The sequence below is a fragment of the Juglans regia genome, chromosome 10, assembly GCF_001411555.2.
Source record: "Juglans regia cultivar Chandler chromosome 10, Walnut 2.0, whole genome shotgun sequence".
Taxonomy (NCBI): Eukaryota; Viridiplantae; Streptophyta; class Magnoliopsida; order Fagales; family Juglandaceae; genus Juglans; species Juglans regia.
Window position 1 is genome coordinate 33,555,545 of NC_049910.1, and position 24,296 is coordinate 33,579,840.

Below are 24,296 nucleotides of genomic sequence, written 5' to 3' on the forward strand. Positions count from 1 at the left end.
GGTTAAAAAAAGTGATTATTACTGAAGTTGAATATTTTTTTAATTTTTTTTAATAATTAAGGATGTTAAAAAAAGACTTAAAAAAATGATAAAAAAAATAAAAATTTCAAATAGAATGGTGGTAGGAGGATAATAAGCCTATCATTATCCAAATATGATACTATTAAAGTATCACCAACCTTTCTTTCCCACAGAGGGATTTCATTGGATTGAATCCTGCCCTGTAAACCATTCACCCTATTTTAGAAAGATAAAACTTACAAAGCAATACCATTTGGTTTCGTTACAACTCAGATGGGGACGATTTCATTGTTAACAAACTTAGAAAAGGGGTTTAGATACACACATGCATTAATTAATAAATAGACGACTGACTTATGACTAAACTCTGATGTATTTAGAAGTGTAAATAAAATAATGGGTTCGAGGGGGGGGAGGAGAAGTTAAAACCAATGGTCTTTCTTGACTAGCAATACACCTCTAGTTTTATGCTTAAATGACTGGAAAGTTAAAGGGAAAAAAATCTCCCACCTCCCACTAAGGAAACAACCCCAAAGTTACAAGTGTAACAGTTCCAACTAGATTTTCTTATTCCTTTCTCTATTTTTGAAAATTTTAAGTCTCTAAATCTAAAATCAATCACACTTAAAGGGAAGAGAATTTTCAATTCTTTCACCTTAGAAACAGGGAGCCAGAGAGGCATTACTAGAAGTCTGGTTTGAGCAAGGAATCTTCCGTCATCCATCCAACAAATAACCAACCACAAAAATTTCTAGGCAATTTGAAGAGATTAAAATCAAAGCCGAACAGGTGATGGATAGAAAGGTGAGCTATAAAATCATTCTTTGTCAAAATCGTACTTACCATCAGGCACTCTGCAGCAGGGTTGATTACAAATTGATAACTCTTTCCTATTTCTTCTCGACATTTTGTTCGCACAATCCCCATGTCAAGTGGGAAAAGAAGCCCCAGACCACTTTTGCATACTCAAACATTTGACAAGATTTCTCCACTCTAATCACCCTGAAGAAAGACTATGGGAGAGGCAAAAAGGAAAAAAAGAAGAAGAAAAGGAGCTAGTGTTTCTTTATTCACATAGTATTTCTTTGGACTTTGGCTATTGTATTAAATGGGACTGGTGCTCATAATTTTCTATTATCTTTTTCTAGTTCCTAACTTGTAATTAGGTTCTGGCTTTTGGCTTTCCGATATTTCCTGTGTACTTGAGCTATGCCTATTACTTGTTTCAATAAAATCTTTCTTACTTATCAAAAAAGGAGAAAACTGACTCTTCTATGGAACCGCCAGACCTGAAACATGCAGCAAATCCACAAGGTACAAATGTTCTTATCCAAAGCTACTAGATGATATCTTTTAACTAAAGCTCTCTCCTACAGTGAACAAGGAAATCCTTTTGACAGAATCATTATATTGGCAAATAATGTATCAAAAAGAACCCCTCAACTATCTCCAACCACAAATGATGCGCACCCACATAAGCTTTCCAAATAATTTAAAATAAAACATTATGTAATTTGAGAACACTAGCATTGGATTCTCTAAAGCCTAATGTGACCACAAATTTGCATAAAACACTTAAAACTGCCCCCGCATTCCCTTAAAAATGCTTCTTATTTAGGTTACAACCTAAGTTGGAGTCATACATTTCAAGCGTAGGTACATAAGTTGGAATCTGACATTATATGCATACTGGACCTATTAAAGTTCAGTGTCTTAATTTTAGTTAATATCCCTGTACTTTTTCATATCTTCTCTCCACAATGTTATTTTTCTGTTTCAGTCAAATCAGTGTCTTAATTCATCTACAAATAAACTACTTAATCCAATGCATTGAACAAAACTTGCAAGTTAGACACTAAATTAGTTAGAATAACATCTGCAAGACGTTGTAGGATGTGAGCCCTCAACCAAGATTTTCTTTCAAATTCTCATTTAAAACCATTGCAACTTCCAACCATCTGCTTCTAAAATTTCACAATGAGAGAGAGCTACAGAGATTCAGAGGTCAGAAAATGGAATTAACAAAATGTTTCAGGGCATCTAGGATTTCAAAGCATATATACAATACAAAAGTGAAGGATTGTCTACAAACCTCCTTGCCATTTAATATGACCAGTAAGCCGGTAGGATGCGAGCTCTAATTTCCAGTAAAATCACCTATCCTCATCCTTGTAGAGGGAGCCTTGCGCTTCCTCATTGTTGCCTCCCTAGTCTGACCTTCACCCTCTGTATTCCACTCTCTCGAACTGGAGTCAAAAGGGTAAAAAGCAGCCTTCCTTGGGAAAAAATTGAACTCCTTTTTTGTCTTGGGAGACAAATCACTAAACCTTGCCCCCTCTTGAGAACTGGTTGAACCAGCATCTTCCACTTCACATACTGATCTCTTTTCAATGCCTACAGATGACTGTGAAAATAGACCCAAACTCAAAGACAAGTCACATTCCCTCTCATTTGGCTTCTCCTGGGTGTCCAGGACATCCACTTGCAAGAATCTATTTGAAGCATTTTCAGTGTTCATACAGGAGAAAGGGTTCTGCAATATACCCTCTTCAGCAGACTTTCCAGTTGTCGCATTAATGGGTTTCCCAATGTATATAGTCTTAGAATGTTGCCCTTCTGGGATCCGGGAGCCTAATTGGGACTCTCTAGTTTGATTGTGTGTTCCATAATACAATGGATACATTGTACCCAAGTTCAGTGGGGTATTCCTTTCCATTGTTATCAACGGGTTCCAGCCAGAAGAAATGTTTTCTGCCAAGAGAGGGTAATTGGAAGGGACGGTGAGGTTAGTGTTTCGGTCGATATGGTAGTCAGATTCTGGGACCTGATGAGTAGGACTCGCAGTAGTAGCTTTCGCAAAGTGTAACTGATTTCCGGGGTGAAATGGCAAAAATGGACGTTGTTCACAAGTGGTTTTATCCAAAATTCTAGCAGGTGCAGGGGCAGGTTCTGGTGCTCTCGGGGTAAGGTAACTCCTAGGATTACTGAGCCGTTGGCTTCTTGAAGCCCTCACGGGAGTGCAACCCAGGTTAAGGGCAGCTGAAGAACACACGGAGGGAGAACAAGAAGAGGAAATACAAATTACAATCTCAAATTTATTCCATTTTAAACTACTACTCATTGTAGAAATTTATCTCAATCTTATATACTTTTCCGCAGAGAAAAACCCAGAAGCATCATTACAAACTTGGTTTACAGAATAACATGATATAGAAAAATGAATCAGTACCTTCTATACATGGCGGCAAAAGCTCGCCGGTTTCGGTGTTCTCGTCTCTCCGAATGATTGCGTTAATGGCATCATTAACTCTGTCCCATAGTGTGTCAAGATTCATATACTCAGCCTACGCAATGACATTACGCAACGTCAATACAAAGCACAAAAACTAGATCTTCAATCGCGCGCACAGGAAAAGAATATTATGTATAAGCAAAATGAAGAAGAGAGACCTCAGAGTTTGCTTTGGAGTACATGATTTCTTCTGCTTTCAGAACCACAATAGGAAGCTTCTCTTGCCATTCTCTGTTCTTTTTAGTTGCAGCACTGTGAGACTCATTGACAACCCTAATCAAACATATGGTAGGCACTTGATTAAATGAACATACAGAACATCAGAGAACGCGAGAATAATCAAAATAGAGAAGACCCAGAACCTGAAAATCTGTTGTATAACAGAACCTCTCACGGGTTGGTGTCTGTCGCTGTGCCAAGCCCTCCTAACGCATTCATAAGGTCTAGAGCCCGGCCTTGGCATTTTCAACAGCAGCAGCTTAGTCTGAACACATCGATATGGTAAAGAGAGAGCGCGACAAAGACAGAGAAAGATATTTGCGACTTATCGGCGGGAACAAGGTAGGGCTCTACGACGGGATTGCCAGGGTACCAGTGCTTCTGCGCTCGTTTCGAACTTCCATTTGCAAAGTTGGAAGGGAATAGTTTTGGGGAGAAAGGACAGTGGTGCACTTTACCATAGTCCGATGTTACATCTTTTCTCACCTACCCAAATCCCAAAAGCCGCCGCCGCACTGAGCACCTTCTCACGCCGTCATCTCGACCCCCATTTTCCCCCCGCAGCCACCCATCCTAGCACTTTGACACTTTGGAAACCCCCCGCCTCGAGGTGCCTGACCTAATCACCCCATGAACCTACCAACCTTTCTTCTGTTCTCTTCCTTAGTTCCTCCCGTCGAGCTCTACCCCTGCCCCTGCTTTTTAATAATAAAAGAAAAATTTTATTAATAATTTCCACGCATTACACACCATTTTTTTTTTTTTTTCTTCTTCTTCTTTGATATATGAATAGAAAATTTTTATTAATTTAAAAATAATAAAATTAAAATAAATAAAAGTAAATATAATGTATAGTGCCAAAGCTCTTTTATTTAATATTCAATTAAAAAACCCAACTCTTAAAACGAAACGCACACGGCCCATCATCAGATACCCAACTCTCACCTCACCAAACACTTTGACTTAGCCCACTTCCCCACAATTAAACCTAATTACCACCCTATCCAGCCCAACTCATAATCCCCGCATGCCCTTGTGACAACACTTTACAATGGCTAACATGATTGTTATTTTATAAAATAAAAATACAATAAATCTATGAATTAGCATCCCTTGTTATATTAGATTATAAAATTATTTTTATTATAAAATAAATCTAACATATCATATAAAATAAATTTATTTGTGATTGTAGCCCTTCTCAATAAATAAAAAAATAGTAAACTTTTTTTCTTTAATTTTGATTTTTCAATATGACATGAATTTAAAAAATTTTATAATCGCCTTCCAATTTATATGTAATTTTAAAAAGAGTTATAAGCTAAATCCATGGAAAAAGTTAGTTATTAACCGTTTGGTTTAATATGAAGATAAAACTGATACTATTCCATGTGCAATGCTTCATGTCTTCGTAAGAAAAATAAATCATCAAAAACAGATACTCTCAAAGTAAAGAAACACTGCCAAGCTTGACCAAATTTTACATTAAAAAAATAAAAAGCCTAAGATTATTAGGATAATGAATCCTCAAAGGTATGTCCCATATGCTCCACATCATCATCATCAGCATCATCACCATACATTTGATCAAGGATAAGCACCAATCCCATTGCAAAAGCACTATCAACCCCAGGCTTGAGACACAACAAGAAAACATCCTTCCCAAGCATCACACCAGTTGAAGGATCTACTTTTCTCTTGATCTCAGCCACAGGTTCCCTTGACGTGTTCTGATCAGCATAAAACTTGTAAATTGTACAGCATCGATGTGGAAAACACCCTTCAATTTGGTACTCCTTATTAGCATCACCCTGATGAACCTCTACCACCAATCTTGACCGTCCGATAATAGATGACCTGGAAACTCTAAAAATTGGATCTTGATGCTCTGCTTTCTCTCCTATGTACCCTTCCCACCTTTGGTGAAGACTCGGCTTCTACGAGAAGTTGAGGATGCCATGTGTCAACAACCAATCATAAATTGACAAGTGACATTTTATATCACACCATAATTCTTATGTTTATTCTTTTAATGACGAAAGACCAATTAATGAAGGCCAGTGATTTGTAATTTTGTAGCATGATATTACTCTCATCTCTTATGAGGCATGCCCAATCACCATTATATGTAAATATACTCAGTATGCAATATATAGAGAGAGAGAGTTATTCTATCAGAAATGATAAGTGTGTTCCAACACAATTTTTTTTTACTTAGTAATTAAGAAAGTATTTTTTAATAATGTTGTGAATTTTTTATTTTTTTTTACGTTTATGATGATTAAAAAAATATATAAAAATAAATAAAATGCACTTATCGAGACACTTTCAGAATACTTATTCAGTAAGTGTAGTGTTACTCTTATTCTATTCTCTAGCTTGGTGCGTAATACACACCGTCCACAATCACTTAAAAGGGTAGGATTCAAATTTTAAAATTTATTTTTTAAATTAAATTATATCATATAAATATTTTATTATATATACTTTACATACCGACCACGAATAAAATCTTCTATATAACAATATAGGGGCTTCCAAAGAAAACAAGTTAAAGAAAAAATTAAATTCTATCCTCACAATAATAGACAGTCTCACTCACTATCACCTTTTGATTTCTTTTTTATTTTATTTAAATACTTTGAAATTATTGTGTTATAGATTATTTTTAAAAATTGAAGTGGACACATTATTGTTATGTCAATATTGACTTAAACAGAGGTGACAATATATATCTGACTGGGACCATTATAATAAATTAATTTATTTTCATAACATTTACCAAGTGGAATTCCATATCTTTGAGATGTTAGAACTTAAAAGTAATTAAATAGATATAGCAACTTTTTTTAAAATATATATATATATATATATATATACTTAATTTATTATTATTTGTGTGAATTTTTTAAAATCTTGAGATGTTGATGCTCAAGTAAGAATTTAAAAAAGAAAGTGAAATTCAAATACTGATCTCGCGTACCTTTCGAAGAAGGGTGAGGAGGCATTTACCAGAGGGATCCATGAGAACAAGCTCATCTTTGGGTCTGGAATCGGGGCCGTAGGAATCATGCCGGAACAGAAGCTCGCCATGTGGGTCGTAGACGATGAAGCCGTCGCCGGGGAAGAAAACGGAGGTCTTACGGGCAGTCAGATGGGTCTCTTCCGGGTAGCAGAATTTCTCATCCACAATCACAAATTTGTCCATATTCGTCGTCGTCGTCGTCGTCGTCGTCATCATCAACAGCTAGCTAAGACTCATGTAAAGCTTCTATATCTATGTATATGAAGAAGAGCAAAGCAAACGGCCATATATAACCCAGATTGAAAGAAAAAAAGGGCCGGGCGTAAACAATAAGGCAGAATCATCCAACTCATGGCATGGGTATAGCCGTAATAGGCCATTTAAGGGAGCATGGACTATTTGGTGGCCTACTTTTTCTTTGCTGTATTCACAGGGGCGGACCTATGGACAGGGGGGGCCAAGGTTGGAAAAAATATATATATATATATATATATATATATATATTTTATATAATTTAATAATATTATATTAATCTCATTTTAGACTTTTTCTCTAAAAAATTATTTTGACTTCCTTATAAAATAATATATAACACATTGTTGGTTTTGCCACTGTATATACATGTGTCTTTTTCAGAGACGATGCATCGGATGAAAGCTAGAAAATTATTCGTTGTCCATATACATACACACGATAGAACAATACTAGTCTTCCCTTTAGCGATTTTTTTTTTTTTTCTTTGTGATTAAATAAATATTTTTAATGATATTTTTTAAATATTTAAAAGTATTAAAAATATATATATAAAGAGAATATATATATATATATATATAATACATTAGCAGGAGTTCTCAATAGTAGCTTTAATTTTATTTTATTTTTAATAACATCAATTTATTCATGTTGTTTGCAACAAAGAATAGATACAAGGAGGGACACCCTTCAAAACAATGCTCTCCTCAAAGAGTTTTAATGCATCATTTGCAAGACAATGTGCAACCCCATTAAGCTTCCTAGGAACAAAAGAAACATATCAATGTTGAAAGTTGCAGCATCAATCTAATATAAAAAACCATCAAACTAACAGTAGTCCAACATTCTGATGCCCCCTTAATATCATTCAACACCTTTTGAGCATCACCTTCCAGTATAATTATTTGAAAACCCAACTGTTTACCAAGAATAACAGCTTTAAGTGCAATAAAGGCCTCAACTAGGCATGCCTCAGGAAAAAGATCACGTTGAGATCGAAGTGCGGCTATAACTTTTACAGTCCAATCACGTACAATGACTCCTTCCCCAACTCTGCAGTTAACTTTATCCACTAATGCATCCCAATTGACTTTAAAGACATGGAGAGGAGGAGCCCTCCACTGGGAAACAGTCTGCCTTTCAACCACTCTACCCTCATCAACTTTCTGATTAGCAGCCTTGAGATCCATGTTCTGCTAAATAACCATTTGTAGTAGAGCATTTAGATCCAAGAATTTGCATTCAAATGCAAAAGAGTTCCTCCTTTTCCATAATTGGTAAACAGTTATAGCACATATAGCCATTTCATTTTCATCTAGAACAGTAAACAGATAACTCACCAAATCCTTAAAGGATGAATCCAACACTGCCACCTTCTGCAGTCTTTTGAAACTGAAACCCACACATCTTGAGCTAATTTGCAAAGCCATAAAATATGAGAAGCTGACTCAGGTACCATTCCACACACAGCACACAAAGGGGATTCAACTATCTTCCTTTTAAACAAATTCTGGTTGATGGGTAAAGACTCATGGCATGCTCTCCATATCATCATTCTGCCAGCATTAGTAGTATTAAGCTTCCATATCATAGCCCAAATGTCTTTCCTCAGTGATCTCTGAGAATACTCTCCCTTTTCAGATGCCTCCATATCACAAAGCAGGAGATAAGCACTCTTTATAGAGAACTTACCATTGCTAGAACATCTCTACACCAATTTATCTGAAGTATTGCTAACACTTATAGGAATCCTACTAATAACATCAGCCTCTTCAGCATTCACTATTTCTCTTAATAGCACCTGGTTCTAAGAATTGATAGGTTTTTCAATCAGAGAACTAACCTTCCACTCAACATATTGATCTTGCATAGGAGATTGAATTTTAAAAGTGGATGGATGAGGGATCCACCTATCTGGCCATATGTTCACTGATTCTCCATTGCCAATTCTCCATAATAAGCCTTCTTGCAATATTGTCTTTGCTGTCATGAAGCTTCTCCAGAGATAAGAAGCATTGCTACCCACATTTGCATAAAGGAAGTTGGATTTAAAGAAGTACTTAGCTTTTAGTACCCTGGCAGCAAGTGAATGGGGTTGTTGCAGAATTCTCCAGCCTGGTTTAGCTAGGAGGGCCACATTAAAGTCTTCAAAATCTCTATAACCAAGTCCTCCTTCTAGTTTTGACTTACCAAGCAATTTCCAAGAAATCTATTGGGTTTTAGTCCTGTCTCCTATGCTACCCCACCAGAATTTCTACATAAGTTTGTTGATGGCCATCAAAATCGCTCTGGGAAGCTTGAAAATACTCATGCAATATGTTGGGATGGCCTACACCACTGATTTCAACAACACTTCTTTACGTGCCTAAGAGAGGAGTTTTACTTTCCAACTTTGCATCCTATTTCGAATACCGTCCAGGATGGGTCTAAATGTTACCAGTTTCTGTTTCCCCACATAAGAAGGGCGCCCCAAGTATTTCTCAAAAGACTTAGCTTCCTTCATTCTTGCAGTAGAAAGAATGGCCAGTTTTGCATCAGCTTTTGTGTTCTTGCTAAAAAATATAGCAGACTTGTCAATATTGAGTTTTTGACCTCAGGTAGCTTCATAAGAGTTGAGTAATTTGAAAAGTCTGCTCCACTCCAAAGGATTAGCCTTACAAAAAAGCAAGTTATCATCTGCAAAACAAAGATGTGGTTAACCAGTAAAGTCCCTCTAGCAAAAGGAAAGCTAGAAATAAAACCTATTTTCTCAGCTTTATCCAACATTTGACCCAACACTTATGAGCAAAGAATGAATAGGTAAGAGGAAATAGGATCCCATTACCTTATGCCACGAGAAGGATGTAAAGTTTGCTGAGGAGAACCATTAATCAAAATGGAGTATTTCACTGTGATAACACACTTCATAATCAGATCTATCCAGTGTCCCCCAAACCCCATTCTTTTCAACACTACTTCAAGGAAATCTCATTCAATTCTGTCATAGACCTTGCTCATATCCAATTCCAAAACTAGAATTATTAAGTTTTCAAATAGAATTATTCTTTAAAGAATCTTCTCTCTGCAAAGAATTTTTATTTGGTTTCCCACCATTTTCACAAAACCTTACAAAAATTTATCTCTAAAAGTTTTCAAAGATGTCATAAATTTAATTTGAGCTTATCAGGGGAAATGTTTATAGATGTGTCCTGTTAATGACTGAAGGAATTAACTAGATCGATTTAATTATTTATCGCAAATGATTTTCTCTTTCATTTATTAAAAATATCCATCCATTATGATTCATTGATGTAGGGCCCAAACCCCAAACAATTTCAAACAAAAACATGACAAAAAGAATTTTGGGCTGGGAAAAGAATAGATCTTCCACTGATTAAACGCAACCAAATTAGTATTCATATGATAAAAAAAGGAATAACTTAACTTTTATGCATTTTGTTGTACCTTGAAAGAAAAAACTTCATGGGGCTACCCTTTTACATGCTTTCTTGAGTTTTAGTACATGCACCAATGAGATAAGGTCCGAAATAAATAAAGATTGGAAAAATTCTAGGATGTCACTTCGTATATCTCTATCATTAATTCCAATTGATTGCAAGAGTCGAACAATACTTGGGATGACGTTTACCTTCTTTCTCTGAGAGAAAGTGAGGTTTTCTCTCTAAGTTTCTCTGTAAACTTAGAGTTGGTTTTTCTCTTGGGTTTTGGCCTGTAGAGACTGGTGCCATGGAAAGGGTCTTGTTATCGTTATATGAAGGTTTGAAGTTGACTGAGGAGGAACTACAGGAAGTTGAGATTAGCAAGGAAGACATTTCCTTCTCTGTTACAAAAAGTAAGACTTGCATTATGGTCTGCGTGATGTCAGACAAAGAGGTTAACTGAGGGGCTTTCAGAACAACCTTAGCAAGAGTATGGCAGGTTGAAGGTAAGGTTATGTTCGAGGAAGTGGGATTGAACAAGTTCTTAATTGAACTTAAAGATGTGACTGACAAAAAGAGAATCTCAATGGGCGTCCATGGGCCTTTGACAAGAACCTGATTTGTATTCAAGACTATGAAGGGGTTGATTCTATTAAGGAGATGCAGTTTCATCTTGAACCTTTCTGGATTCAGTGTCATGATTTGCCTTTTGGGGTATGAATATTGGCACAGGTGAAAAATTAAGTAACACAATGGGTGATGTCATTATGGTTGATGCTGATAGCAGTGGTGCACGTTGGGGGAAATTTTTACGTGTGAAAGTTTGGATTGACATCACTAAGCCCCTTACTAGAGGCAGATTTCTTACTTTGGGTGATGTAAAGTATTGGATCCCTTTTAAGTATGAGAGGTTACCTAACTTCTGCTACCATTGTGGCTTGATTAAACACAAGGTAGGTAGATGTGAAAATTTGGAAAAAGGAAAGCTTCTGGTGGATGGATTCAATCAACAATATGTTGCATGGTTGAGGGCTACTAGTAATAGCCCATTCAATAAGTCTTCTATGGCGAGGAAGGTCTTTGGTAATGGTTGTTCATTGGAGAATGGTCAAAGTGAGGATTCTGGTTAGTCTTGCAAGGTGGGGTCCAGAGATGATAAGTTTTAGCATGGGGAGGATTTTGTGGCATGCAATCAGGAGAACTCCACGAAACAAGTGTCAGCTCAGCAGATGGAGACAAATTTTGGTAACTCATTTATTCCTTCCTCTGCAAGGAAAGTTGACAATATTCAAGGTGGGGTGGAGGTTGAGTCAGTTGAGGCAGAATCTTTTTTTGAAAATGTTGCTACTAATAAGGGCAGTTTTTTCGAGGGAATAAGTGTTGATAGAGTGAAGTCAGTATATAAATCTAGGATGTCTCATCCACCAAGTGGCCAAGTCAGCACTGGTGATCAGGAGGTTAGTCATCTTCCAGCTAGCAAAGCAGGGTCTATTAAGCACTTGACTTGGAAAAGAAGAGCACGTGCAGGTATTCATGTGTCTGAGTTGCAAAACAATGGAAGTATAGTTTTGGAATTGAGCTCAATATCTAATAAAAGAAAGCAGCAGTGCGAAGATGAGTCACTTCGGATGGTAGCTCTAATGTTACTCAAACATAATAATAATAATACATACATTATATATGCATGCATGCATGGATGTATGTATGTTTGAAAGTTATACATTAATGTATGAGTTCATTTTTTTTTCTAAGATGTCTTACCTAATTAGGTGATCGGCTTTTTGTTCTTGAAACCAACATCTAAACAGATTTTCGAAAAACTAAATAAATAAAGAATGCCATACAAAGTACAAACTCTCTACTACTTCATGATATACCTTTTATCGCTTTTCTTCTTCTAAATCTTGATCATTTTATTTACGAGCCTATGATGTGTGTATGTTTATCTTTTAATGAAAGGATCTTGCCCTCTGGATCAAACAACATAAATTTGTATTTTGTCACAATTCAAGGCGTAAATGTCATTTCATGAGTATGATCACAATGGCTATGGCCCAATAAAATTATCCCAAACAAAAATTCCCTCATCGGAATATCGAGAAAACGTTCCGATCATCAATTACCTAAATCAAGACAATCATATATATCCTCATTTTCTTTACTTTCTTATTACGTATTCTTTTCCCTTATACCAAAACGTTATTTTTGCCAGCCAAGAAATTACAAAGATTAGGTCAGAAACTTAAACGATTACTTTAATAAAGTTTTATACTTTTTTGTGAATTAATCTAATCGAGTTAAACCCACATGATACTATAATCAATAAGATAAAAATTATGTCGAAATAGAGAAATCTCATTATTTTCAAACTTGAAAAAAAGATAAACAAAACGTAAATGTTGAAATCAATTAAGCATACCCATGATTCATTGTCCTAAAACTTCATTCTACTAATGCACTAATTGATATGGAAATTCCATGTTGAGAAATATGTGAACATGTTGGAAGACATCTAATTGAAGTCTTGTTTGGATACAAAAATGGTTTCATCTTATTTCATCTCATTATTACAATTTTTTCAGATTTTTACACAAAATATAATAAATAATTCAATTTTTTCAAATTCTAAAACAATAATAATATTAAAAAATAATATTTTATTCAATTTTCATTTAAAATCATCTCATCTCATCTCATTATCCAAACGGAGCCTGAGTTATTTCATCAAATTGGTTGTGCTCACTTATCCAGAATCAATGATAAAGACTCATATATATTGGCTTACTCTCAATTTCATTACAAATCTAGCACACTCTTGCAATCACACTCTTTTAAAATCTCTTAGGAATGAAGACATAAAATGTATTAGTTCCAAAACGGCTACTCCCATGCATGGTAAAGACTAAGCATGCATTTTTCTTTTTATCGGTGTTGAAAACCAAAATAGCATTAAAACCATAACCTTGACAAACGTTGAGCCATAAACAGCACTTACTTGCACTTTTATGGTATGGTGTGCCCTCATGTGAGAAATAAATGATAGAGACGATGCGAGAAAGGGAGAATTGAAGAGAAAACATAAACTGTCAGAAGGTAGTATTCATTTATCCTATTTTACGTTCACCATTGCACCGCTTGGCCATTTGTTTTTAACTATCTGGACAAACTTTGCAAATAAACTATAGAGCACATGATACACCATTGCACTGCTTGACCCTTTGCAAATATGCTAAATCATTGCACCTCTCGACTCTTTGCCAATAAACGGTTTGCAACTTTGCTGGTTCACTGCACCGCTAATCCTTTGCAAATAAACAGTTTGCTGGTTTGTAAGATGTGATGATAGTTTATAGATTGTTAAGCAGATTTGTGCGATCTGAATCTTTGCTGGTTCACTGCACCGCTAATCCTTTGCAAATAAACAGTTTGCTGGTTTGTAAGGTGTGACGATAGTTTATGGATTGTTAGGCAGATTTGTGCGGTTTGAATCCCAAGTCAACAAGTTTAAACTTTGATTTTTATATAATTAAATAGATAAGTAAATGTTAAACATTTTTTTTATCAGCTATTCCTTTCATTTCAAGCATTCTAATGACCTTTTATATTAATTTCTCCATCTGGTGATCAGAGTCGGTCAATTTTGATAGTTGGCTTTTGTGCAACAAGAGTTGTGGAAAATAAAAATTTTATGTACAGTTATTTTTGTGTATTCTTTGTGTACTCCAATATCGTGATTGGTTGCATTATTTTTTTTAATATAAAATAACTGTTTTGATTAATCACATTAGTAGAATGCATAAAAAATATATAAAAATATTATATGTAGCAGAACTCTATGAAAAATTGCTATTGGGCGTATGCCAAAGGAAAGGGTAAAAGGCTTTAGGGCTCATTTATACCAATTATAGAAATTCCTTCCCTCGATCGTGAGGTAGTATTTCAATAGACACATCAACATCTTATTTAGAATATATATTTGTAAATAGTAGTAAAATAATTTGAATTAATATATTTTATCGAGTTAGAGATAGTTAGAGTAAAAAAATTGAATACAAATATTATAAAATTAAAATATTATTTTTTCATATTATATTTATTTTATAATTGTATTTTGTTTGTAAGCTTGGAAAAATTATAATGATTATGTAATAATTAGATAAAAAATTTAAAAATTTGAAATTAAAAAATATTTTATATTTAAATGATGTTTGGGAATGAAATATCTGAAATACTTGAAAACAGTTGTTACTAAATGGACACATTGCTTCATTTCTTTTGTCAATTTTTTTCATATATCAATTTAGATATGCTCGTAGAGAACGTCAAGAAAGCTCGCTACTTCGATATAATTTTTAGGGCCAGTTTGGATAGTAAGTTAAGATGAGATAAATTAAAATGATTTATAAATAGTATTAAAATTGTTTGAGTTAAAATGTTTTATAATATCTTGAGAAATGAGATAGAAAAATTGAATAAAAATATTATAAAGTTAAAATATTGTTAGAATATAATTTTTGTTTTAAAATTTGAAAATTTTTTTTGTATTTTGTTTGAAGGTTTGGAAAAATTGTATTAATTGGGTAATAATTAGATGAAAAAGTTCAAGATTTAAAATTAAAAAGTGTTTATGTTTGTGATGTTTGAATATTAAAATACGATAAAATGAGATAAAATAAAATGGGATGAGATATAAATATATATATCTATTCAAACCAGGCTTTAATCAATCAAGGCATTACCAGTTGTTTGTAGAAATTAAAGTTGCGTTTGGATGTTGAGTTGAGTTCTTTGTAAATAGTAGTGAGTTGAGATAGTTGAGTAAGTTTTGTAAGGCCCACTTAAGATGAGTTTAAATGTGTTTGAATGTTAAAATGAGTTTAGATATATTTATGAGAATTTAAAAAAAGGTTGTGGATTCTGCGTGTAAAGAGATATTGAATTGAAAAATATTGTGGATTCCATGTGTAAAGAGGTTTTGAGTTGAAATGAGTTTAGTGATTTGAGAGTTGAATATTTAGAAGTTAGACTCAACTTAAAATTAGATTGAACTGAGTTGATCTCAATAGAATTCAACAACCAAATAGGGTCTAAAGGTCAAGAACCGGATGACCTACTTCTCATTGACTATGATAAAGTATGGGCTTGTCTTTTTGTGTTAAACTTGCCAGCCCGAGGTTCAACTAGTTAAAGACTTTTCTATGCCATAAAAGAGTATAGTGTGTGTGAAAGTACAGGCATGGAAAATGGAATGGTTAAAAGAAGAGTATCTTATAATCAGTCAGTCCAACATTTCAATGTTTGAGTGAAAGGTAGGCTTCACATCTTAACTATCATGTGGATGCACATTAGGAGATTTAAAATTTACTCCCCTCGCCCCCCTCTCTCACAGAAATGCACGGCAGGGTTTATGGCTATCCCTTCACTCCCCTCTTGTGACGGTCACTCAAGAGTCAACAAACATCTTCGCCCACCCTCTTCCTAGACCAAAACTAAAACCTTGAAGCCCCCTGATGTCGTCACCCACTCTCATCTCTCTTGAAGCCGAGACACTCCGAGGACGGATATTCTCTACCATAAGTAAAGCCAAGGCTCAAGGTTCTTTCGTTCATTTCATTTTCTCGATTTTTCATTTCTCTTAATGGACTAATTCCTTCGTGTTGGTTTGTGATTTTCAGTCTTTGTTTCTCTCCTTTTTTTAGTCTCTATTATTAATCACTACAAGAAATATGGCTTTTTGCTGCGATTTTTTGTTTGTTGGAAATAAAATCGTTGCAAAAAGCCTTTATTGCAGCGATTTTTTACATCGTCGCATTTTTTTTATATTAAGTTAGAAAATGGTCTTTTGCAGCGATTTTTTCACTTTTTACAACAGAGAAATTCGCCACAAATACTAAATTAGTCTTTTGCAGCGACTTGTGACTTTTTGCGCCGCACAATTCGCCGGAAAAAGTAACTAATTTTTTGCGACGGTTAGTTAATCGCTGTGATTGTGAAAGTGGTCATTTGCAGCGATTTTTTATGCTTAAAAATCGCCAAAATAGATTATTTCCAGCGTTTTTTAAAATCGCTGCAAAAAATAACTAGAAATACTACTTATTTGCTCTGAATTTAAAATTCGCCGCGGAATTCAGCATTAAAACTGAACCTGCGGAATGTACTGTAAGTGTATTTCCGGCGATTTTTTGTCGCTGCAAATGAGTATTTAGAGCGATATTATTTTTGTTGCTAATGGCTTTTTTATTTGCGGCGAGGATTTCAGTATTTGCGGTGAGATTAAGACGTCGAAAAAAGCTAGTTAAATTAAAATGCCCGCCTCTTCTCCATTCATTTCCCTCCAGCCCTTCCCCCCTCCCTCCCCTTCTCTCTCCCACGGTCTTCCTTCTCGAGCACAACCCACGCCGGCCACACCACCGCCACCACGCCACCTCACCTCAACGGCCACCCCCACCCCCCCGCCGATCTCTTTCCTCCCCGAATCTAGCCTCAGCTCTCTCTCTCTCTCTCGGATTTCTCTATATCGCCGCCACTAGGGGCGCCGTTCGCCACCACCCACATGTTGATGCCGTCGCCAGTTCTCTGTCGGAACTCCCTTCTCCTCCACTCCCAGCCCTGCAGCCGGAGGCCCTCCCTCTCTCCCCAGCTCTGTTCGCAACCCACGGTCACCAGCTCTCCCCAGCGCCATCGTGCTCCTCCCGAGCCACCACTCCACGCCAAGCAACCACCACGACCACCCTTCTCGGTATGCTACTTTTTAAACCTTTTAGAAATGCATCTTATTTTGTCATATTTCCTAATTTTTCTGAGTGGTGCGTGGAGGACCAAGAAAAAGAGACCCTGGATCCCACTGAGTTCCCGATTACCCATTTGGTTTTGCAGGCTGAAGCTCACACAGATGAGGTGTTTGCTCAAATTACTTTGATTCCAGAGGCAGAGGTTAGCTAATAAGTGCTGACATATTTTATCTGCCTGACACTTCATTTGTGCATAAATGAATGGTGTCTTATCTTATTCTACTTGGGGAGCATTTAAAGTCAATGGAACCTGAGATTAATAGATGTTTAAAGCCATTCAAATTGTGAACTCAGGAGTTCCCTTATCTTTACAGGAATTGTAGTGAATTTAGTATGTTCGTGCTCATGTGCATGCAAGGAGTCTTTGGTTTTCATTGAGTGTCTGGAAAAGAGAAAACTAATATTTTTCCTTTCTTCAATGTTCCTTCCACAGGATCTTTGTGATTTAGATTATGAAATTGAGATGCTAACTAAATTTTACTTATGATATAAAGGTTGTAAAGGAAGTTCTCAGAATTAACGTTAATTGTGGTGATTTTGTAGTACTTAAAAAAATCTCTTTTCTCCTAGGCCATTTATAAGTTTGATCTTGATCATTACATCTTCAAGTAGTTCCATCTTCTACTATTACTTCTTTGGGTTGCAAAATGTTTTTATTGCTCTGGCTTCTCCCAGCAAGACAAGCCAAGTTTGGAGGATGAAAATGATGTGTCTTTGCCTCAAAGAACCAGTCTATGCTCCTATGTCAAGAAACTCACTGCCTCTGACACGAGCACGCATGGTGGATTCTCTGTTCCCAAGCGACAAGCTCAAGAGTGCTTCCCTCCTCTGGTTAGTATCTCCTTTACCACATCAATTTCACTGAGTCACTGACCACAAATTGCTGGGATTATAGTTTATTTAGGTTAAAACGTTGTATTTTCTGAAGCCCTTAGAATAGTTGATTTTGGCTTCTCTGGACTAGGTAGCTTGCAACAGGATTAACTATTAAGTACTAGAATGTGGCCAATCCCATTCTTTCTTCTTCCTACTCAGCGTATTTGCAAGTAATAAAATTAGCATATTATGTGAGTCCTTTGATTATGCCACTGTTTATACCTGTGGAATTGCTTTTCACATTCTATTCCCTAAATCAATTGTGCTTCTCAAGCATGCTTCAAATATCGGATAACTAGCCTGTTCATTGATTTATTAGAGATCTTCTTGCAGGACATGTCTCAGCAACCGTCTGCACAGGAACTGATTGTCAAAGACTTGCATGGGCTTGAATGGTGCTTTCGCCATATTTGTCGTGGTATATTTAGTAAGCCGGGATTTTTTTGTGAGCATCACGCCCTGAAATAATCTAGCATTATCAGTGCTACGATTAATCACATTCTGAGCATTGATATTTGGGATGTTCCTTAAACTTGGGTTCAAACTATGATTTATATATCATTTAAACTTGCACATCAGAAGCATTGCTGTGATTACTACGTGCATAGAAGTAGGGTTGTTTTTTGAAAAGTTAAGTTCATGATAAAGTTAAAATGACTGCATGTGTGGCAACATCAAATCTTGGAAATCAACCAATCCAGAGTGATGTTTGATTAATGATACTTTAGTACCATAACTAGACACAACCATCTTGTACACAGCCAGTGTGTAAATTAAGGCAGTTAATATGCTATGGGAAATATTATGTGGTCAAGCTGGTAACTACCCTTCCGCAGACTGGTTTTGTAACTTTCCAGGCAGGGTTGGAATGAAGTCTCTCTATCCCTAGATATTATGGACGTGCCAATTTTTACTTGTTTCACTGTTTTGGATGGTCTGGCATGAGTTGGGTTCTATCGGTTCATTTTCTTGCTAAAATCTCAAGGGGTTGAGGTTCTGGAGGTTAAATTCTATGATTGTGCATATGATATTGATGCTACAAGAGAAACTGACAGATTGATGTTGTCTGGAATGGCAGAAGCCTCTTCTCACTTGGATGCATCTTGAGTATGATAGAATTCTAGTAACTCTATATTATCAGATGAGGTTCAAGGTTTAAACTTTAACCTGATACTAGTTTACACAAGCTAAAAGTTAATGCTCTAGGACTGCAGGTCTAATAGCATGAACTATCTTGTACTTGCTCTCTGTAGGCTTGAGTCCTCGTCCCAAGTGTTCAATGGTTTGTGCATAGAAAAAGGAAGAAATGGTTATATGGTTGTGGAACTTACAGCTTAATTTCTAAGCTGAAGTATCACTTGTCGGGTTCCGTTCCGCAAATGTTTAATTATTTAATCGGGTAGAACTTTGATTGCATAATCTGCATCTCCATGTTTTAAGATGCCCCTGTTTATTTGAGACACTCAATTTTTACCATGTTTCTATGTTGATTGTGGATTGGAAATAAGCGGTTATCGGTGGCTGTTTCTTATCTATCAATTAAGGCCATTGCATGTTGTATGACTGGTTTTGTAACTTTATGTCAAGCATATTATAGTGCTGTACATTGTTTGTCTTTTCTGTATATATATATATATATATATATTTAGTAAGCGGTTGTCTTCACCTATCTTATAAATATATATATATATATATATATATATATTTAGTGTTCCATACTTGCTGAACAACCATAAGCATGAAGTTGTTGGACTAATTAAACTTAATGATTAGGACTGGATCCCACTCAATTGACTTTGTTGCTCAAAAAATGTTGTTGGTTCATGGGTGTATTGTTTTAATGGCAATTATCACTTGACATTTAGTGACTTTTCTTTCTTTCTTGAGCAGACCAACTGCAACGAATTTATTTTGTGACTTCTTTATCAATTTATTTATCTATTTTTTACTTCCACATTTTATTTTGGAGTTGGCTATTGTTTGTAGGCATAAGAATAGAGGAAAAACTTCAGGATCAGGTTTCTATTATAGAGTAAATGAATTGACACTTGGGTATAGAGTAAATGAAATGATTGTTCTTCTTGAAAGAATATCATCTCCATTTACTATTGAGAAATTAATGGTTTATTGGTTTTATTGAGTTAGGCTAGGATCATATTGTGGAATGGTGAGTTTCATTCTCAAGCATGGTTTATTTACTACTTTTTAGTTTTAGTTTTTTTTATTCTTAAGCATATATTATAATCCTTTCATTTGAGTTAAGGAGATCATAATATGGTCAGGCAGGGATCTTTCCAGAGAATGTCAAAAGAATTTTACCTTACAGATCTGTAAGGTAAAATTACGCTGGCGTGGATTTTTTTTTTTAATTTTCTGAAACACTATTTGCGGCGAGTTCATTTCGCCGCAAATAATTTTTTGTCAAAGGACATTATTTGCGGCGACTAAATATCGCCGCAAATATCCTTTTACAGCACCTATTACTCTACGCGAAAGAGACAATTTTTTTTGCAGCGATTTTAACCGCTGCAAAAAATAGTATAAAGGCGATTTTTTAACACGTTGCAAATAATATAAAGGTATTTCCAGCGATTTTTTGTGTATTAGCGACGATATAAAACGCTGCAAATACTTTTTTGCAACGAAATGAGACTGAAATCCCAACGTTATTTGCGGCGAAATTAATAATTTTAGCAGCGAAAAAAATCGCTGTAAATAAAAATTTTTGGCGACGAATTTTGTATTTCGCTGGCGAATCTTTTAAAAGGCTCTACAATTGCGACGAAAGTCCGGCGCAGCATAAATCGCTGCAAAAAAGTATTTGCAGCGATTTATGGTGTTATTTGCGACGAATTTAAGCGCTGAGAAAGACCCTGTTTCTTGTAGTGAATATGGGCTTTGTTTGGAACTTAAATCTATCTCAACTCATCGTTACAATTTTTTTAAATTTTAATATAAAATATAATAAATAATTTAAAATTTTCAAATCGTAAAATAATAATAATAATAATAAATAATATTCTAATAATATTTTATCATCTCATCTCAACTCAATTCAATTCAATATTCAAATGCAGCCTTATTCTCTCCGCCTGGGGTTTTAATTTTGACTCGTGGGCCTCAAGTGTTTCATTGGCTATCTTCCAATCGATATTGTTACTTCTAAGCCAACGATCATTACCCAGTTGATTTTCATCTTTGATTTGTTCTGGGTTTATTATCTTCTGGTTATTCTCTCTTTCCGTTGCTATTTGCAAATATACTAGGCGTTTTTAGGCCTATTTTCTTGGCCACTGCGTGGATAAATAACATTCTGCATTTTTTTTTTTTTTTTTGCGATTTTTCATCAGGTGATATAATTTCCGGGTGGGTTTGTTTTTCACTTTATGCAGGTAGTTTCTTTTTTGGGTAAGGATTTGTTGCTGCAAAGGTCACCATCAGTGATGAAGAAATAAAGGTGGCAGAGGAGGAAGTTGAAGGAGAAAAAAGCAGCTGTCTCTGATGGCATTGTCCAGTGGTTCTGTTTTTGCCTGAAAGGAGTAAAAAGAACACAAGGGCATAAGATTAATGGTGCGAAATTAATGGTGGGCGAAGAACTGGTGGCCGTGGAACTGATGCACGACAGAACTGGTGTCCTGCAGCGGTGCAAAGTGACGGAAATAATGCGAATCGGCAGTCTGAAATACTTGAGGGGACTTTTGGCCGAGACAAAGCTTCTCTTCGATATATTTTCTCCTCGTGAGAGTTTACTACAATGTGATGAGGCTATTGTAATTTCTGTGAAATTGCTGACGTGGCTGAATATTAGTGGTGGCTGTTAAACCCATAGATTCGGATGGACCGCTTCAAAGTGGAACTGGTTAAAGAATATCGGGTTCCAGTATAAAATTCGGAAAGAGAAACAAATAACAACCGCTTTCATTATCTTATATGTACTCTCTATTGTTCCAAACCACGCATGTCTTTCACTCCTTTCAATCCAAGTAAAGAAAAAACACGGTGGAAAACAACGAGGAACATAGAAAATCTTCCAAATTACAAAAGTAGATGGCAAAGGAAAATGGTTATCTGCATCATAAGAAGAACAAACCCTTCTCTAAAGACGGCCATTTCAATAGGGTGCGTAGTAGTATCCGCCTGGCATGGGCTGTCCCATGCCACCGACCTGTGGCATACCATAAGGCATCATTGGTTGGGGGCTTGGGCCATAGTAGCCAGAGCCACCAGCAATCTTGGCCAAACCCACTTGGCCTTGCATCCCATCCCTTCCATACTGCTGCCAGAGCTGCTGTTCCTGCACAAGCAAGTGTTGCTTCTTCTCCATATCAGCTATTTGTACATATGAAGGAGGCGGTACTGCAAGGGACGCAGCAAAGGGGTCCTGCTGTCCTACTGCCTGGACTGTCCCGTCCGGAGCAGGCAGCGCCAGCACTGGTGTAGCACTCTTGCCTGGCCCAGGCAACGCCACACTACTTGCACTTCCACCACTCAATTGAGTAGTGCTCACATGCTGCCTCACTGCCCCCTGATCATACATTCCATTCAGTAGCAACGGATCAAACCCACCCCCCAATGTAGCCTTCTGTTTTGATAGATTACTAGCCGATTCTGCCAATGCCAACTCCCAATCTGCTTTACCAGTCTCCGCAGCAGGTGTTTGCCATGCCGAAGTCACCTCAGGCTCTCCATTTGAAGGGAAAGCTTCCCATGAGCCATTTGTATTCATTGCTGCTGGTCCAGAGAACAGAGCCAAAGCCAATTTGTTGCCTTGCTCATCAGCTGAAATAGCATCATCCCTCAAATTCACCAAGTCCTCAGTCACCTGCACCTGCTGAGGCTGTGGCTTAGGCTCAGGTTGAGGTGGAGGTGGAGGGGTATAATTCTCTGGCGGAGGAAGAGCCTTTATCTCATTCATATCCTGCTCCACCTCTTCCTTCACTGGCGCCTTGTACTCGCTAATTCTCTCAGGGCTCTTTGGCTTGTTTGTCATCTCCCTCAAGAACCCCTCGAGCGTCCCCAAAAGCTTATCGGTAATCCTTTGGACTTCAGGATACTCGGAGGACCTTGCAATACCCATATCCTTACACCAATTATAAAACCCCATAAGCTCATCAATCGTCTTTGCCGCGCTAACATAAGCATCAAAACCTTTAACACAATCTGCGTACTCCATCTCTGTGAACCTATCCAACAATATCCCCAATGCCTCGCATATCTCCACATAAACCCCAAAACTCTCCCTCACAATCTGGTAAAGCGCTACCAGCACCAACCTACTACTCTTAGCCGCACCGGTCGGCCTACAAGCCAGTATCCGGTCAAGAATTCTCAACAACTGGTTCAACTTCCCTAAAACCCTCTCGGGCCGCATATCCTTCATCGGTGTCTCTCTTGTCTTCTCCCTCCCAACCGATTCACTAACATCCCCATAGGATCTCGACCTCTTACCCATTCCAGTATCAATTTCATCCTTGTACCTATCCTCCCTCTGATCCACACCTTTCATTTTCTTCTCATAGACCACGCTCTCAACCTTCTCATCCAAATACACAGCGTAGAACCTCACGAAACCCGAGTGATCCCACGAATTCGAGTGCGCCTCGTCCCTAAAATCCGACATGTTCAAGACCCGCATACCCCTACGGGTCGCATAAACAATCTCCTCCTCAAACGAGGGATGCCCATCAACCAAGACTCTATGCACAAGCATCAAAGCCTTGAGGGCCACAATCCAATCGCGGGTCTTGCTAAGCCGCTTCGATATGGTGGCAACGCACGCACTCACATACCCTCTGGAGTATGCGGTCAGGTTTATGATTTCCCTAATGTGCCTCTCTTCGGCGGGATCTTCGTCGTGGGTGGTTGCTTTTACGACCAAGACTTCAAGATCCGGGGCTATGTTTCCGGCAACTTTGGCTATGCTAATACTAGTTTGGTCTTTCACAGCCCCGATAGCCTTGCGGATCGTACTGGTTGCCATAACTCCTGACCTATAAAAAACCACAACTGGGCGATCTGGATTCAAGATTCGGGATTACAAGAGAGTTAAGAGTTGGAAATGGAAATGGGTGTTTACCTTATTGGCTCAATTCGTTTGAAGATATGGAGGGGAGGGTTCTGATGGAGGAAATGGGAGATCCGTTCAAAACCGGTGAAGGAGGAGATGGATTCCTTTGGATCGAAGTAATACGGGGAGAGCACGGGACCGGACGTCGTCGGTGGAAAGCAAAAGTAAAGTAGCTCTGGGCTGGGGAGGGGTTCTCTTCTCTATCTCTGTTGGTGTGCGTCTGAGTTTTACTACGTAAAAGTAAAAGTTATCAGAGCGCGTGTTGACGTAATTGTAACGCATTTGACTTTGACATGTCGAATATGTGATTTCATTCCATTTTCTGCGCTAATAT

At 37.0% G+C, this 24,296-nt stretch overlaps 4 protein-coding genes across 5 annotated transcripts; 1 reads left to right on the forward strand and 3 right to left on the reverse strand.

The window, feature by feature from the left end:
* Positions 1–1,915: 1,915 nt before the first annotated feature.
* On the reverse strand, positions 1,916–4,227 carry LOC108986210. Its single transcript, XM_018958751.2, has 4 exons — positions 3,676–4,227; positions 3,472–3,586; positions 3,251–3,365; positions 1,916–3,060 (listed from the first exon to the last, which is right to left on the reverse strand). The coding sequence occupies exons 1-4, from the start codon at positions 3,774–3,776 to the stop codon at positions 2,159–2,161; spliced, it is 1,233 nt and encodes a 410-aa protein (XP_018814296.1). The 5' UTR covers positions 3,777–4,227; the 3' UTR covers positions 1,916–2,158.
* Positions 4,228–4,922: 695 nt separating this feature from the next.
* On the reverse strand, positions 4,923–7,022 carry LOC108986194 (protein LURP-one-related 5-like). Its single transcript, XM_018958728.2, has 2 exons — positions 6,516–7,022; positions 4,923–5,469 (listed from the first exon to the last, which is right to left on the reverse strand). The coding sequence occupies exons 1-2, from the start codon at positions 6,771–6,773 to the stop codon at positions 5,044–5,046; spliced, it is 684 nt and encodes a 227-aa protein (XP_018814273.1). The 5' UTR covers positions 6,774–7,022; the 3' UTR covers positions 4,923–5,043.
* A 9,706-nt stretch (positions 7,023–16,728) lies between these two features.
* Positions 16,729–18,363, forward strand: LOC118349705 (auxin response factor 2-like). The gene is made up of 4 exons (XM_035695248.1): positions 16,729–16,967; positions 17,105–17,161; positions 17,695–17,850; positions 18,229–18,363. The coding sequence occupies exons 1-4, from the start codon at positions 16,782–16,784 to the stop codon at positions 18,361–18,363; spliced, it is 534 nt and encodes a 177-aa protein (XP_035551141.1). The 5' UTR covers positions 16,729–16,781.
* A 3,424-nt stretch (positions 18,364–21,787) lies between these two features.
* LOC108986201 (putative clathrin assembly protein At2g25430) lies at positions 21,788–24,234 on the reverse strand. 2 transcript variants are annotated; one of them, XM_018958736.2, is made up of 2 exons: positions 23,972–24,234; positions 21,788–23,885 (listed from the first exon to the last, which is right to left on the reverse strand). In XM_018958736.2, exon 2 carries the CDS (start codon positions 23,873–23,875, stop codon positions 22,007–22,009), a length of 1,869 nt encoding a protein of 622 aa, XP_018814281.1. In that variant the 5' UTR covers positions 23,876–23,885; positions 23,972–24,234; the 3' UTR covers positions 21,788–22,006. The 2 variants fall into 2 exon arrangements, with proteins under 2 accessions (XP_018814281.1, XP_018814282.1); XM_018958737.2 differs by having other exon boundaries at positions 21,788–23,901.
* Positions 24,235–24,296: the final 62 nt, after the last annotated feature.